The sequence below is a fragment of the Eptatretus burgeri genome, chromosome 7 (assembly GCF_056783735.1).
Source record: "Eptatretus burgeri isolate ZD-2024b chromosome 7, Ebu_testis_v1, whole genome shotgun sequence".
Taxonomy (NCBI): Eukaryota; Metazoa; Chordata; class Myxini; order Myxiniformes; family Myxinidae; genus Eptatretus; species Eptatretus burgeri.
Window position 1 is genome coordinate 77,273,100 of NC_140967.1, and position 15,564 is coordinate 77,288,663.

The 15,564-nt window shown below is 44.4% G+C and overlaps 1 protein-coding gene across 5 annotated transcripts in view; it reads left to right on the forward strand.

Annotated features, from left to right (window-relative positions):
* The first annotated feature begins 287 nt into the window (after positions 1-287).
* Positions 288-15,564, forward strand: part of LOC147023593 (gephyrin-like) — a 211,656-nt gene continuing 196,379 nt past the window's right edge. For 2 of the 5 annotated variants that reach the window (XM_085889121.1, XM_085889125.1), the window contains exon 1: positions 288-584. In XM_085889121.1, coding sequence (XP_085745247.1) covers positions 524-584 — 61 coding nt within the window. In that variant the 5' untranslated portion in view covers positions 288-523. The remainder of the gene's footprint in view (positions 585-15,564) is intronic. The other 3 variants (XM_085889119.1, XM_085889123.1, XM_085889120.1) reach the window with 2 other exon arrangements.

Consider the following 15,564-nt stretch of genomic DNA (forward strand, 5'->3'; position numbering starts at 1 on the left):
CTTCTTCTTCTTCTTCTTCATAATCTGCTTCATCTTGTTCTTCTTCCAATGTATTTCACTTTGCTTGTAAATTTTCGGAATGGCGTTCTTTTTAGCCACAGCGAGAACTTGCCGAAAGCCGAAGTGACTTTCCGGATGCCATCGTTTTACTGAGGACGCATCGTGCTGCTTCAACGTGCAGGGGTTTTTTTTTTTGGCGGGATGAAAGATGAAAAATAAAAACTGTGACGACGGTGCACCTGATTCTTTCTTTTTTCCCCCATTAGTTAGGGTATCCCCTCCTCCCATTGGTTCATTCGTGGCCGGGTCACCGCGTGGCCTTCTGATTGGCTGTCGGTCTCGCTGCGTGCGTGGGCGGTTCTCTCGCAGCGCGTTGGGAACCCGACTCCTGCTGGGCTTCATTCCTTCAGATTACTGTGCTCTGCTTTTTCTTTCGTTACCTCTGCCGTGCATCCCTCCTTCCTCACATCCGCAGCTCGCGTCTTTCTCTTTCCGTGTCTTGATTTGCGTCCTCGTGTAGCCAATGGCGAGCCACGGCGCACTGGAACCGTCCACGCTGCCGGTGCGCGTCGGAATTCTAACCGGTAAGCTTGCTAACTAGTAACGGATTGGGATACAGTTTCCTCAGGGAAGATACTCGTTACCTGTCGTCTGCTGCTCATACCTGTGAGCCATACATTTGGGCATACCTTGTTTACCCGTGAGTGTGCGGTGTCCGCGTGCATGCACGACGACCGCACGACGCGTCGCAACTCGGGCGATAACGAGGTGCGTGTGATCAAGTGGCGACGCAACTGGCAAACGGAGTTGTGCGAACGTTTGCGACGCGACTTGAAGCGATCAGCTGGTTATGGTGACCACGTGTCTGTCTCTGTCTCTGTCTCTGTCTCTGTCTCTGTCTCTGTCTCTGTCTCTGTCTCTGTCTCTCTCTCTCGTCCTTGTGGCCGACTAAACGATGGTTGCTCCGATCACCTCGTGGTCGTGTTGTGTGTACATCGAAATCGAATGAAGACGAGCTTTATATGTATCTAAATATAGTTTTAAGATGGCTTTCCACGATGTGCTGTGGGATTTATACCGCTGGTGGACGCTGGAGGGCATTTGTTATTGTAGAGGGAGGTTAACGGCTGTGAGGATGCTGGGATAACCCGATCCCACGCGTTTCTGGATGCATGGTGCGTGTGAGAACGGAGCCGTCGCTCTGAGCACGGTGCTGCAGTTTGAGACGAGACGACACTTCGATTCGCAGGTCAAGGCCAACCGTCTCGAACTTCCCCACCAAAGGGGTGCAACACACCTCCTGTACCTCCACCACGTGTTCGAGATACTGAACGTGTTTTGAGGCTGTGTTGAGCCCCCTCCCCCCATCCTCCCCCCATCCTCCCCCCATCCTCCCCCCATCCTCCCCCCATCCTCCCCCCATCCTCTCCTCTCCTCTCCCACTTTGGTACATTTTAAATTGTGTCTGAGTTCGTAAAATGTTGAACACACAGGTTTCTCCATTTATAGGAAAGTGATGCTTTGTTGCTTGTCCCCCCCCCCCATTTTCAACGACTGTAACGAAAGTGATTCTTTGGAGCAAGATGGCTTGCTTGTCACATTTGGGGGCAATTCCAGGGAAGTGATCCTTCCAAAACAGTGCACATGATCACATCAGGCTGAATAAACAACTCACCCGAATAATTAACAACATGCCTGACCTTTCAAGAAGGTATTTCGCATCAACATCCTCTCTACCGTAGAAGTGGGGATTGTGCATGGGGATGAGAATTGGGGGGGGGGGGATGTGGTGGTTGTGATCTGTGACTGTTTTTTGGCAATATAACAGGAGGAAAGGAAATCGTGGTTGTCATGACCTTCCTGCCTGGGACATGCCCTAAGGTTGAGCATTCTGAATTGTGGCTCTGGGGTCGTTCGTTGATGAGGTATTTTAAAAGGTTGTTTCAAAATAAATATTTATTTACATGATTCATACATGGTGCAAGCTTGGACGTGCTGATGATGAGTGCTGTGGCACAGAGAATGCTGCTCTTAAATAGATTTCAATTTAAATAAACGTTCAAAGGAGTGGTGTAATAAAGGTTGGTGCTCAGAGCTGCTTCTGGACTCCAATAGCATGAAACTTTCGGATTATTGTTATTGATCCGTTAAAAGGATTATTTAATTGAAATTGAAGTAACACTGCGTGGTATCGTGTTCCATGAACTCGAGTTTAAGTATCTGTATAGTGAAGCATGTCATGTTCCGTGTGGATAGATATGTGTTGGGTATGTCATGGATCGTGTATCTCATCAATTTTTGGTTCACGAGCGCCAGCCAGAGTGACCACTATATTTGTTATGTCTGTGTCTGTCTGTCTGTCTATCTGTCCAGAGCATAACTCAGTGGACTTTGATCCGATCTTAATGAAACTTTGTTATGTGTTTTATATCAATGTCTAGTTGTGTCTTCCTGGATGAGGGCGTACTCCGCCCATGTGGGCGGAGCCACGCCCAAAAAATAGCCATTTTTAGGGTGTAGTCGGATTAAAAATCTATCTTCTCCGAGGGAATTGACCGAATGGAATGGGTTCTTCAGTATTTGAATAGCAAAATGAATTATCTAAAACTTGTCATTGTCCAATCTTTCATTTTCGGGGCAAGGTCACAAGGTCAAAAACTTAGAAAATTGCGAATTTTGACATAAAAATCATACGACCGCCCAAAGTTTGAGAGCTAGGATGACAATATTTTTTATGCATAATCTTGAGGTCATTCCCCACCTAAAGTCTTCAAACCATTTTGCTCTATCTCGAACACATTGCCCGTGGCGCCCCCTTCAAGTTTGTTTTTAGGCTAAGCGCATGTAAGTGGTTACCACCACTATTTTAGGGCATACCCTGACTTGAGTGGCATTTTTGAAAGTCACAAAGACTACTACTGGTCATGAAATTTGGTTCATTGCACAGACAGTGTTCCATAGGACCTTAAAATATATAGGTTCATCTGTCTATGATGTATATTACTGAATCTACAGGATTTTTATTGAATATACATGCCCAGTATTGGCCTTTTTTCTTGTTTCACCTTAAAATATGACATATATTAGACCATGCAAAAATACAACATATAAAACATTCTATATGAAATTTCTCATCTAATCAAAAGGTTGTCACCCACCGTCTGAGAAAATCAGCATTTGTGTTGGTCAGTGGTGGATTCGCATGATATATGCACATTCTGGCATATTTTTATTTTTTCTTGTTTTATTGCCCTTTTTGAGCCTGGCACTATGAAATCCCCAAACAAAATGACGAGTTTATCAATAACTCATATTTACATGTCTTAAATTATTCAACTTATGACCAATTATAATCAATGTAAAAAAAATTGAGATGATCCGGGTGGATACTTAATTACAGCGGCTTGACTGAACGTTCCAACCCAAATGTCCGACTGCACATCATGTTTTAAAAAAAAATGCTCTTATTCTTCTGTGCATCAGATTATTTTCAGTAAAATTTATTTACAAATGGGGCACAGTGATATAGATATAATAGTATAAAAAATATTGAAAACATGCATGGCTTTGGTTTAGAGTAATTTTGCATTTTTGTCCGACTGCACATCACACTTTTTTGAATTTGATTAAAAAATGAATTTTCTTGATTAAAAAAAAATATTTTTCCAGGTATTTAAAAAATATTTTATTAATTTAGAAGGCAGTTAAAACAGTTTTGGAGAATTTAGAGAGCTTTTTGTTACTCCCAGAATTGATTGAATTGAAAATTTACGTCCAAGAATTTGTTCGATAAATCTTCTCTCTTTTAGTGCTTTTCAGCATCTGACAGTCACTGAATAGGGCAGTAATAAAAAATAAGTATGTATTATTTCTTAATAATCCCAGAAATTGGTATTTTGATTATTAGATTAGTTGCGAGAATAAGTTACATACTATGACCTTCATTTATTTTGCCCAAAAAGAAAAATTAGGTAATTTCATTGAAAACTTGCAAAACCATCAGAATAGGTACCCTTTCTTCAAAGTATCATATTTCGGTGTGTGTTTATATATATATATATATATATATATATATATATATATATATATATATATATATATATATATATATATATATATATATATATATATATATATGTAATTAAGCTATACGGTTTTTTGTTCTGAACTTAGTTAGACTTACACTTTCAGGAAAATGTAGTGAGAAGGCAATGGAACAAACTTCATTTTTTGACATTTTTGAAACAGAGCGGAAACAGCCACTTACATGCGCTTATCCTTTACGCTGATTTCATCAAAGTATGGATAATCCGAGGAGTGTGAAATGCCATATAGCCTATATGACGTTGTATTGTTCCTGGAATGTCCCAGAGGAAGTTTTGCACCAAAGGTCATAATCCTTGACCATTGACCTTTAAAGGCCACAAATGTCAAATTTTCAAAGTTGTGGGAATCGAACCGGGTTTTTGACCTTCTTCGACGAACTAACTCCAATAAGCTATAGCACATATCCTGTTTCCTTATTTTAATGTCCACAACATTGTTTTGGGACCTTTAAAGGTTATGCAAAGGTCAAATTTTGAAAGTTGTTGAATGAAACTGGGTTTTCGACATTTTGCAGCTAATAACCCGTCACCCGTACCACATCATGTTGATCATTTTTGTACCTTGGTCAAAAATTATCACATTGTCTCATCCTTGACTTCTGAAACAATCTACATCGTCAAATACCGCTCGTGAACCATTGTCGTCTTCAGACTTGTCTTTTCCAGACCCATTTTCCTATTTCAGTGTGTTTCTTTCCCCACTTCATCTCTACTTTTTGAGGAATAAACCTTACAATGTTATCTTCTCCAGAACCGCTAACGAGATTGACGTCAAACTACACACACGTGATCAATGAGTCTTTGGGAATATAATTTGATAATTTAAACGCCTTTGAGCACATGGTCTGGCAGCGTTTTTATTTATTTCTTTATTTTTGTTTAATCTGATTTTAAAAGATAAAAAAAATAATTATTACAGGTATGATAGCACATGCACAGAGCGCAGGAACTTTCTTCTATCCGTAAAGCTTGCACGCATGCATGCAACCATGCAGTTTGTCGTCGACTTGTCATCGTCAAAGTGTGACAGACATTAAACTAGAGCAGCACTTGGTGGAGTGCATACCTCCACCAGGCTGAACAGTTTACGTTTTATATCTCACTGATGAGCTGGATCATGATTCAGATCTTCACCAAAAATCAAAACGATTCGTCCTCATCACACACTCAACCTGCCCATCAAGTTTCGTCCAAATCCTTCCACAACTTTTTGAGTTATCGTGATGTACAGTGTAGGAGCAGAGAAACGGGCGATTTAAAAAAACTTGGTCATTAAAAAAAACATTTTCTATTTGCCAAATTACAAATATGCCATCTTGAAGTACGTAGCATGCCATTTATATCTTGAAGATCACATCCTCGAGGTGACTTCCGTCTCAGCACAGGCATTCCTCTAGTCTCCCACGCATGTTTCCCATGATGCGGCGTAGCATCTCCTAAGAAATTCTGGCCATTTTTTGACGAAGTCTTTCTTTCAGGTTCTCTTTTTTAGTGAACCTATATATTCCCAGATGAACCTATATATTCTTTCAGCTCTTCAATATTGTGCGGGCGATGAACGTACGCTTTGCTTTTTAAGTGCCCCCATAAAAAAGGTCACATACTGACAGGTCTGGGGACCTTGCGGGCAAAGTAATGTCACTATTCCTGCAGATTATGTGGTTATGAAAAAGTCGTCATACAGTTGTCATTGAAACTCTGGCGGTATGAGACGTCGTGCCATATTGTTGAAACCAATTGGCCTCATGAACTTGAGGAAACCTAGTGGCTCGTTGATCAGTCAAAAATGTTGCAATCATGTTGGCAAAGCATAAATCGGTCTTTAAAATCGCCTGTTTCTCTGCCCCACCCTGTATATAGGTTTAGCCCTATCTCTCAATGGTGAAGAATCACTTTAAAAATTCTAGTATGTGGATCCAGATCTTCACCAAAATCTAATCTATTCATCCTTGTCACACACCAAACCTGTCCACCAAATTTCATCTGAATCAATCCACAACTTTTTGAGATATCCTGCACACAAACAAACAGTTATGGATTCATTTTTTCTTCTACAAGTCCTGACAGACCTGTTGCATGGTATCTCAGAGAAATCACATTTCCATTGTGAAATTAAAGCTTCCTTTTAATGGAATGTGTAGACCATTTGTGCAGCCCCATTGATTGATTGTTAAAATTGCAGACACACCAGCATGGAATCCAATCAGAAGGCTGGCATCCCTTGATTGGATTTGACAGTCTGTAAGAAGGGCAGTTGAGTCAGGCACATGTGATTTGCTCATTGGGATCCCTTTCAGCGTCACTTCAGGTTACCAGGCTGCTGTGGAAGAGACCACTTGACTGCCTTAAAATATTAGTTTGGCACCCAACTTTCCATTCACCATATCTTATTTAAATAGACCTGTTTTAATTTACTCAATCTTGCTTTGCCTTGTGGATACGCAAGGTATGGCTTGGATACCTGCACTAACCCATTATATTTTCTTCATGCAGTGATGATTGATACCATTCCGACAAACTGGGTCAGTGTAGTGTCAAAAAAAAATGTGGCTGGGGATGGAGGTTGAGTGTTTAATCTGAATTATCCAATGTGATCTTTCCTGGGAAAAGATCTCATTTACTCATTTAACCTTCCATCACATTTACACATTGGATAACCTCTTCGGCTTTGCCACTTCCTTGACAAAGTTTGATTTATGCAGTTTTGTGCTTCCATTCTGCTTGCAAAGTCACAGTGATACTCCTGTTGCCTATGTACAATGCTAAGCAATGAATCATCCCCTCTTCCTGTCCAGGCAGGAGTTCCTCAAGGTAGCATTCTGGGCCCTGTTCTTTTTCAACTTTTCATCAATGATCTCTCTGACTGGAAAATCCTCTTTATCCCTTTGCTGATGACTCCACCCTCTGCCATACTATCTGTCATCCCTCAGATCAACAAGCAGCAGCCTCTTCGCTCTCTGCAGATCTGGGTAAAATCACAAACTGGTCCAACATGTGAAACTTGTCTTTCAATCAGGACAAATCTCACACTCTCACTATGTCTCTCTGAAAGGACCATTTGGAAAACCCCCTCATCTACTTTCTCAACAATCCTCTTGAAGAGGTTCTTTCATTCAAGCTTCTGGGTCTAACTGCTATCTGCCATGATCTTTCCTGGGAAAGCCACATTTCCAAGCTGGCCTCCAAAGCTAGTCGCCGACTGGGTATCCTCCGTCATTCTTTTTGTCAAGGTATCCTGTTTTTCCTTCCCTCTCCCGCCCCTCTTGTCTCCTGCTCCCCTTGTTATATGTTGTGTGTGTTAGCTCTCATACGAGCCTTGACAGTGGAAACAATTTTTTTTTTATTTAAAGGAAGAGGAATATCGGTTATTGATGTCATCCTGGTACCATCCCAGTATAGCCTCGTGAGTGAGCTGCTAAAGGGATTACTTTGACAAAACAAGACAATACTCACCAGTCAATCCTTATGCACTCGTATCCAGTGATTTGGAGCATCATGTGATATGACCCATTGTAATTTAGTCTCTTTTTAGTGAAGTGTTGCATAATGAAGCAGTCCTTTAAGTCCCGCATTAAAAAAAACGGGGGGGGGGTACTGGAATCGGCTCTGTCTCTGTCTGTCCGTCCGTCACGCTGCTTCCTCCTAAACAGTTGTGCAGAAATTCACCAAACTTCATGGTGATGCTCACCATATGACAAAAAATGTGCCAGAGCCATATCATTTTTTTTGGCTCCGCTCCCTGGTGCCATGGGGCAGGGTCAAAAGGTCGAATACCAAAAAATGCAATTTTTTTCCACATTGTAAAACATTTTTAATGAAACTTTGTGTGTGCAATTAACATTGGGGGATGCATGAAATTTGTAAGGTTTTTGTTTTTTTGGATTTGATACCTGGTTCATGCTCCAAGGGGATGGATAACTTTAGGTCAAAATGGGAAAAATTAACTCAAAATTTGATACTGGGTCATTCCTGGTGGAACTTTATGCCATCGTTCAACTTTGCTTTAGGTGGGAAGCATGGGGATTTCTGGTGGCGTGCCATTGACTTCGCTGTAGTTAAAAAAATATTGTTAGTTTATTTTCATTGCACTGAAAAAGTGATTCTGTTTTTGAAATCTTCACTGAATGTTTTTACTCACTTTTAAATCTGGAATTATTTTTAATATGTTATTTGAAGGTCATAAAATAACTTTAAATAGAGGATTGGTAGGGAGAGGGGAGTGGAGGTGTGTGAAGGAAAGGGGCAGAGGAGAGTGAGGTGAAGGGAGTGTGGGGGGGGGGGCAAGGGTAGTGAGTGATTCTGAAACATTAACAGTCAAGGAGGGAGCAAACAAGAAGTATGTACACACACTGACAAAGGTCACAAACAGTATAGCACAGCTCAGATATGAACATAGAACACTATCCATCTATCCATTGGGATTATACTCTGTGCAGAGTGTTGGTGCTGCTTAAGCAGTCTCCTTGGCTATTGGGTACAATCATGGACAGGTTGCCACTCCGACACAGGATATCATCATGCTGGCACTCATTTTGCCGACCTCGGAAGGATGACAGGCCGAGTTAATCCCACCTGGTATTAATTCAACAGCTGAGCGGGATTTGAACTCAGGACCCTAGGATCCCAAGCCCACCACCCTAACCATTAAGCTCATGTAGAACACCATAAATGAGCTTATATCAGTAAACTGCAGGATCCCTGCTGAGGGGTGTTTGGTTTACTTGCTGTGCACACACTCCAGGTGTTGAAAAAAATTATAGGAATGGGGTAAACCTGAATAGTCCTTTGCTTAGTTCTTCATTATATATTGTATAACCTAAGAAGTTTGTGCTCTTGGCCGCTCAGAAAATTTGTACTTTGTTGACTTGGTGTATTGTTGATTGCCCTTGGTGCTTTAAAGGTAACTTGCAGTTGCGGTAAGATGTTGTGTTTTATTATATAAACCTAAACATTTTGGGGGAAAGAAGTAAAATGCTTCCTTTCCCCCTCCCCCTAATATGCTTAATAAAAAAGAAGCCATGCAGTTGGATATAACATAGCGTAAGGAACTTCCATTTTCATGTCCACCATTGTACCACGTATCAGTCAAAGTACAAGCTTATTGATGAATGACTTAGAAAAAACAAAAACTATCATCCATCCAACTTTGGAGAAGAATATATTTTTAATCATACCCTGATTTAGAACTAATTGCATTATTTCCGTATTTGACACTTCCTTATGGCTCTTGATGTGGTCAATGAAGGCAGTTTTTCTTTCTCCTCTTCAGAAAATTGTGTTGATACAGCTTCCTCTTTTTTTTCATGGGAAGAATCTAGAGAGAAATGTAAATTAATCGGCCACTTTCTTTGCAAAAAATTCCTCAATTCTGTTTTGTTTGTCAGTTTGAGAAGAAAAATACAAAGAAAATAACGGTGGTTCATGTTTCCATGCCAGGTGACAGACATTCTGGGTAGAGTTTGCACAGTAATTTCCATAATGGGGCACAAATTTGTGGGTCGACGACAGCTAAAGGGTGAATATATATGCAGTTTTACAATGTTAGATTTTTGTGGAGCATAAATTTATGGCCATAGCTCGGTAACAGCTGGACTGAGACATAACCATCTCTTCACAAGGAACACTTTAATGCCACTCTTATAATTGCACATTGTACAACCATTTTGAAGAAAGAAAATAAACCATAATTGCTTCCTTAATTTAGAGAGGGAACATTTTGTTTTGGGGGTGGGGGGAGGGAGATACGTGTTTTTCAATTGAGCAGACTTATTTTATTACACCCTTGCGAGAAACATATCCAAGTGCGGCCTTTGGCTGGATCGTGTTTCACCATTTTACAAAAGAAAAATGGATCAAGAACTAGTGCTCGATTATATATGTTTATATATGTATATGTTTATATATGTTTATATATGTATATGTATATATATATATATATATATATATATATATATATATATATATATATATATATATATATATATATATATATAGATACAGTGTATACATGGGCTGTTCCACAGTAATATGCTGCATTTAAGGGTCATCTTCAGGAGCTATCACAGAATTCCTAAAGTATCCATACCACTAACATGTTTTGAGGTGTAGATTAATACTATTTATAGCAAAACCGCTATTGTCCTAAAGTTAAAGCGTGCAGATAAAATTTTATTCACTGTGATGGGAATAAATCTTTGTCTTAAGTGTTATATTAAAAACTAAATAGATTTACCAAGAGTTTTATATGAACACATACGTTTTTGATTGAGACTGGTTTCAATTATATGTGTAAAAAGCCTTTACTTATGAGATCCCACACCCTGAATTTGCCGAAAATATACTTTAATGTGAATGCTGGGGGTTGAAAATAGAGTAATAATCGTTATGCTATCGGTTAATTCGTCATGAAAGAAACAAAATGCTCAAGCTGCACAACCTTTAAAAATACGGTCTTGTTCTTTTTGTGATAACATAACTTAACCTAAATGAAAAATGTGTATCAAAGGAAAACATTACTGGTAAGTCCATATCGCCGTTAAAGCTGTACAAAAATCTGGCTTTCCGATTGCGGTCCAAAGTCACGTTCATTACAGAAGGCTTTGAGCCAGTCAGAGGTCGTTTTATAATCATCACTACGAGAGCCAACGCTATCAATAAATTGTGCTGGGTTACATTATCTTCTTACTGTTGGATTCCAGTAGTGGAGGGGTCAGTCTTTTATTTCCCCTCATTTGCAAGATAAACTGGACACACTTAATGTGGATTATGCAACACAATGGTTACCCATTACTGTGGAAAGGCTCAAATATGTATGTATGTCTATATATATATATATATATATATATATATATATATATATATATATATATATATATATATATATATATATATATATATATATATATATATATATTGTTGCGGATTCCGCGCCCGCCGGCGTGCTGACGGCCACGTAACTCGAATCGCGGCACGTCGCCCACCGGACGGACAATCCAGTCGTGACCCTCTCGGACTAACGCCGGGAACCAGTCACGGGTGGACCTTTCGGTCTCACCGCGATCGAGCCAATCAGCCCCCGCGTGGGATAGGGTTGCTCGCCAAATTCGACCTACCTAAGTACCCACGCGGAGGGTAGACCGGGCGATCGCACCTCGCCGCAGGTCGACTTCGGACACGGGCCACTTAAGCGACCCGTTCCGTACTATCAGAATAACCGAGCGGTGTTATCGTCGACCTCGACGGTTCGATTAATTATCGGGCGTATTCAGCCCACTACCAACCCTTTATGTGAAGCAAGATGAGGATTCAATGGGAGAAATGACGAAGCGAAGCGGGAAACAGTTCAACACAAAAGCACATTTATTCGCGGCACACGGGAAGCACACATATACAATTCCACCAAATGCACACAGAAAAGACACAATGCAATTTACACAAAAAGCAAATATAAAAGCGAAAACACAATGCAGAGCTAATACCGACTACCGAGCACACGGCAACACATACAATTCTACCTCACAGACGGCGCCGACAACACATACCCAAAACCAAGGAAAAGAATACCCCCAAGAATGAGGCGGGCCTGAGGCCGAGACCGGGTCGCGCCTACCCGTCTGGTGATGAGACGCGGAGCGGCGATGGCGCCCCAACCCCGCGGGCCTCGCGGGCAGTGTCTGGTAGGGGGTGGGAAAGGGGCCCCCTTGGTCGCACTATCTCAGCGCGGGGGGGAAACAGGAGGGGGTTGCTGATGCTCGGGGTATAGAGGATCTTTATTATCCCTGGTGTGCGTCTCCACCTCGGCCAGGTCGCGCTGTCGGCCTCCCTCGGGTGCAGCTCCCTGCACGACGCGAGCACCCCCTCGTCTGGTGTCGCCGCCTTTCCACAGCTCGTCCCCTCCGTTCCGACTCCAACGCACACGACGAGCAGCTCCACCGCCCGCGAAGTCTTGACCCTCTGCTTCCGACTCTCCTACTCTCCGCCTCTGGACTCTCCGACTCTCGACTCTCCTGACTGACGAACACGGTCCTTTTATCCCCCCGTAGCTTCGCCTTTGACCCCCTCCCTTTGACCTTTCACCTCGCTCCCCATTGGCCCGAGAAAAAGTGGGCGTGAAGACTTTTTGATCCACAAATTTGCATATATCGATCGTCCTGGAGGCGGGGCCAAATCGCCCCTCGCTCACCGATTGGACGGCAAAAAGTGGGCGTGTGTCGTTTTTGATCCGTTTTTGAAGCACAAAATCCGTGATTTTGTACACGCTGTTCGACGCGCGCCCTGCACGAGTCCAACACCTGTACCCACAGCGGGGCAAGAACGGTGGCGATGCTACGGTTGCGAGGTGTGACGTGAAGGTCGTGGCGGTTGTGGTGAAGCGGCGTTGTGGTTGGTGGTTGATGTTGTGATTGTGGTGGTAATCATGGCGGTTGGTCCAAATTAAAGATAGTAAAAGAAAAACGGCTATCCTGAAGAGTCGCAGCTCGCATAAATGACATGTATTCCCACTAGACAACGGGTTTGGACCTAACTACACATGTACTTACCGAGATACCTCACCTAAGGGACCTGAATGGTGGTTTGCGAATTTGGTAACCACAACACTACCCCCTCCCCTTTTTACAGACTCGTCCCGAGTCGCCAAATTTTCGTGTGCCATCATGTGTAGTTTTCCCCGAGTACATTTTACCTACGGATCCCTGAGTGCGACATTCATGGTATTCGTGTCCCCAAAATAAATAACCTGAGGGCTGCGTAACTATCTAAACAAACTCACTCACACGGACGACTTAAATAAAATTGCCGGCGCTAGACAGACATGCCGGGGGCGCACTCATATTTACAGTACATCTTAACCTTAACTTACAAATTTTACACTAAACCATGGCCCAGGATCATTGAACTCTGCAAAAAGAAAGCAGTTAGCAGGGAGCCAGGCTGCCCACATGCAGTCTCTGGCTCAAACAATGCAGGTGACAGGGAACGTGGCTGGCTGCTCACACGCAGTCCAAGGCCTTCCCTTTTGAGCTGAACGCAGTGAACCACAACGGTGCATGGGCCGCACAAACGTAGTCTCCGTGCCAGCTCAAGTGGCACACGCAATGAACACAACGAATGGATGCATGAACACAAACACGGTGCACGGGCCGCCACTGCAGGCCCGTGTTGTAGCTGCCAACAGGGCAGTTCTTGCAGCTTGCAAACTGTTGCCTTGCGGATCCTGGCGCACATGGAAATGAACAGGGGGGGCAAAGCAAAAATTGAACGGGGCGGTGAACGTGGGCAGTGGGCATGGCATGGCAAAGGCAGCAGGCAAACACAGCCCGCCGAAGAAGGCCGCTGCAGGCAAACATAGCAGGCAGATGAACTGGCCGGCACAGGCCTTGAAGAAAAACAGCCAGCAGATGAACTGGCCGGCACAGGCCTTGAAGCAAACACGGCCAGCCGATGGCACAGGCCTTGCAGCAAAACAACAGCTGCCGATGAAGTTGGCCGGCCTCCGCCTTGAAGCAAAACACGGCCAGCCGATGAAGTTGGCCAGCTCTTGCCGTTCAGTGGAGGTTGGTGGAGGGAGTGCGGTGGTGCTGGCCACTTGGAAGGCGGGCTCGGACCTACCTACCTGTCTCCCTCCCAACCTATCGCCTTTGCCTGTCACTGTACATACCCACTCCCTTAATTTGTCAAACCCCAATTTAGCCCCAACTTAATTTTTTTTTCTGTTGTTTTTATTTTTACTTCCCCACTATAAATCGTCCCCTAACCCCCTTTATCGTCCTTGTTCGGCTAACCTATCCTGTCACCTAGCCTACTCCCAACCCCTACGTTCCCTTCCCGGAGGGGAACAAGGGAGAGCTAACGTCCTGTGTCGAGGCCCAACGAAGCCTCAGAATGGCCTCCCCAGAGTTCGGCGATCTATAACCAAAGTGGGTCCAGCGGCCCACAACGACAGCGAGGGGATGGATGGTGCGGAGGGGTACACTTCCTAATCTACCCTATCCATTTAACTGTTAAACTACCCCGGGGCTTTCAACAAGCGCCTCTCGCTTAAAGTATTGGTTCTAACAACCCAGATTCCCGTCGCCTGTGTTGGTGTCCTCACAATTTCGGGCCTCGCCCCCCAATTTTCTCTCCGTGCCCTCACACGGTCTCCTGGCTGGGACACGTGGCTCCCTTTGGCAGGCACGACCCTCTGCCGAATCTCCCGCTATGGAACCCCGGGCACTACACTGCCTCCGAGCCTACCAGCTCCCTAACACCGGGGAGTGCCCCCATGGCACCTCCCTGAAACGCACACGTGGCAGGCCGGCCTCCCGGGCCCCTTTCCGAGGGTCACCCGTGCCCACAACACTGCCCACGCGGCTAATGGCGCCCCGGGCCCCCGCACCAAGCAGGCGCACCCGTGCCCACTACTCTATCCCGGCCCCCCATGGGCCCATGGCCTACCGCGGCCGACTAGCCTGGTGCCCGGGGTACCCACTCAGCGATACTCACCTTTCGCAGCCACGCTCCCAAGCCCGTCAACAGGGCTCCTGCACCCCTCCAAATGGGTTTCGAGCCTACATTCCCACCAACAGCAAAACGACCTCCATTTTGTAATTTAACTAACCCAGCAAACTCACTCTACACTGACCCCGGGGTCCCTTGGGCGGGAGTCACTCCTCCCCCCAATCACTCATCGCACCATGCATTCCCCATTCGCTCCACACACACAGACCCGCTGGCCTCACTCACTCACCAAGCACATGCTTCCAATTCACTCACCAACAACTCTTCAACACACACACCACTGAACTCTGCCATCCTTCTAACTACTTCCCCTAACTAACTCGTGCTCCCACGTCGTCCCTTAAACTAGTAGCACGTTCCTTTTAACACTACGTAGCTAAACTACGTCCCCTCTACACATTCACAGTCTGTCTCTGTCTCAAATAAATCATTTTATTTCCCAACCTAAATCTCACTAAATCCCTCTACCTAATCCATTCCACAGGCCCCATGAGGACTTACCCCTGCCCCATGGAGCCGGTCTAGCTAAGCTAACCCTTCCCCCTAACTAGTTTCCATCCTGTGCCCAGGTAAGGGGGTCTTCCACCCCTTGCCCAGGAATCCTTTGCACCCGAAAGTGAGGCTTACTGTTTTTTTTTTTTTTTTCCATGCGCAGCACCTGCGCGGCAACTCAGAGCTCGCGCACTTTGCACCTGCCCGTGACGTCATGCAGCTGCACGTGTTCCTCGTCCCTCCTTGGACGGTACCATCCGGCAGAGATACCCCTCCTGCCGGATTCCAACCCCACGTGCAGCCATGGCGTCACCGTGCGCATAAAAAAAAACACAAGCCCCACGTCTCGAGGGGTTCCCCACGCGAACACATGTGCTTTGCCCGTTGGAGCTTAACACACACGATCGCGTGGAGAACCCGTCCGGTCCAAATCCGTAGTCCTGCCTAAACTTTGTCCGTCCGCGGG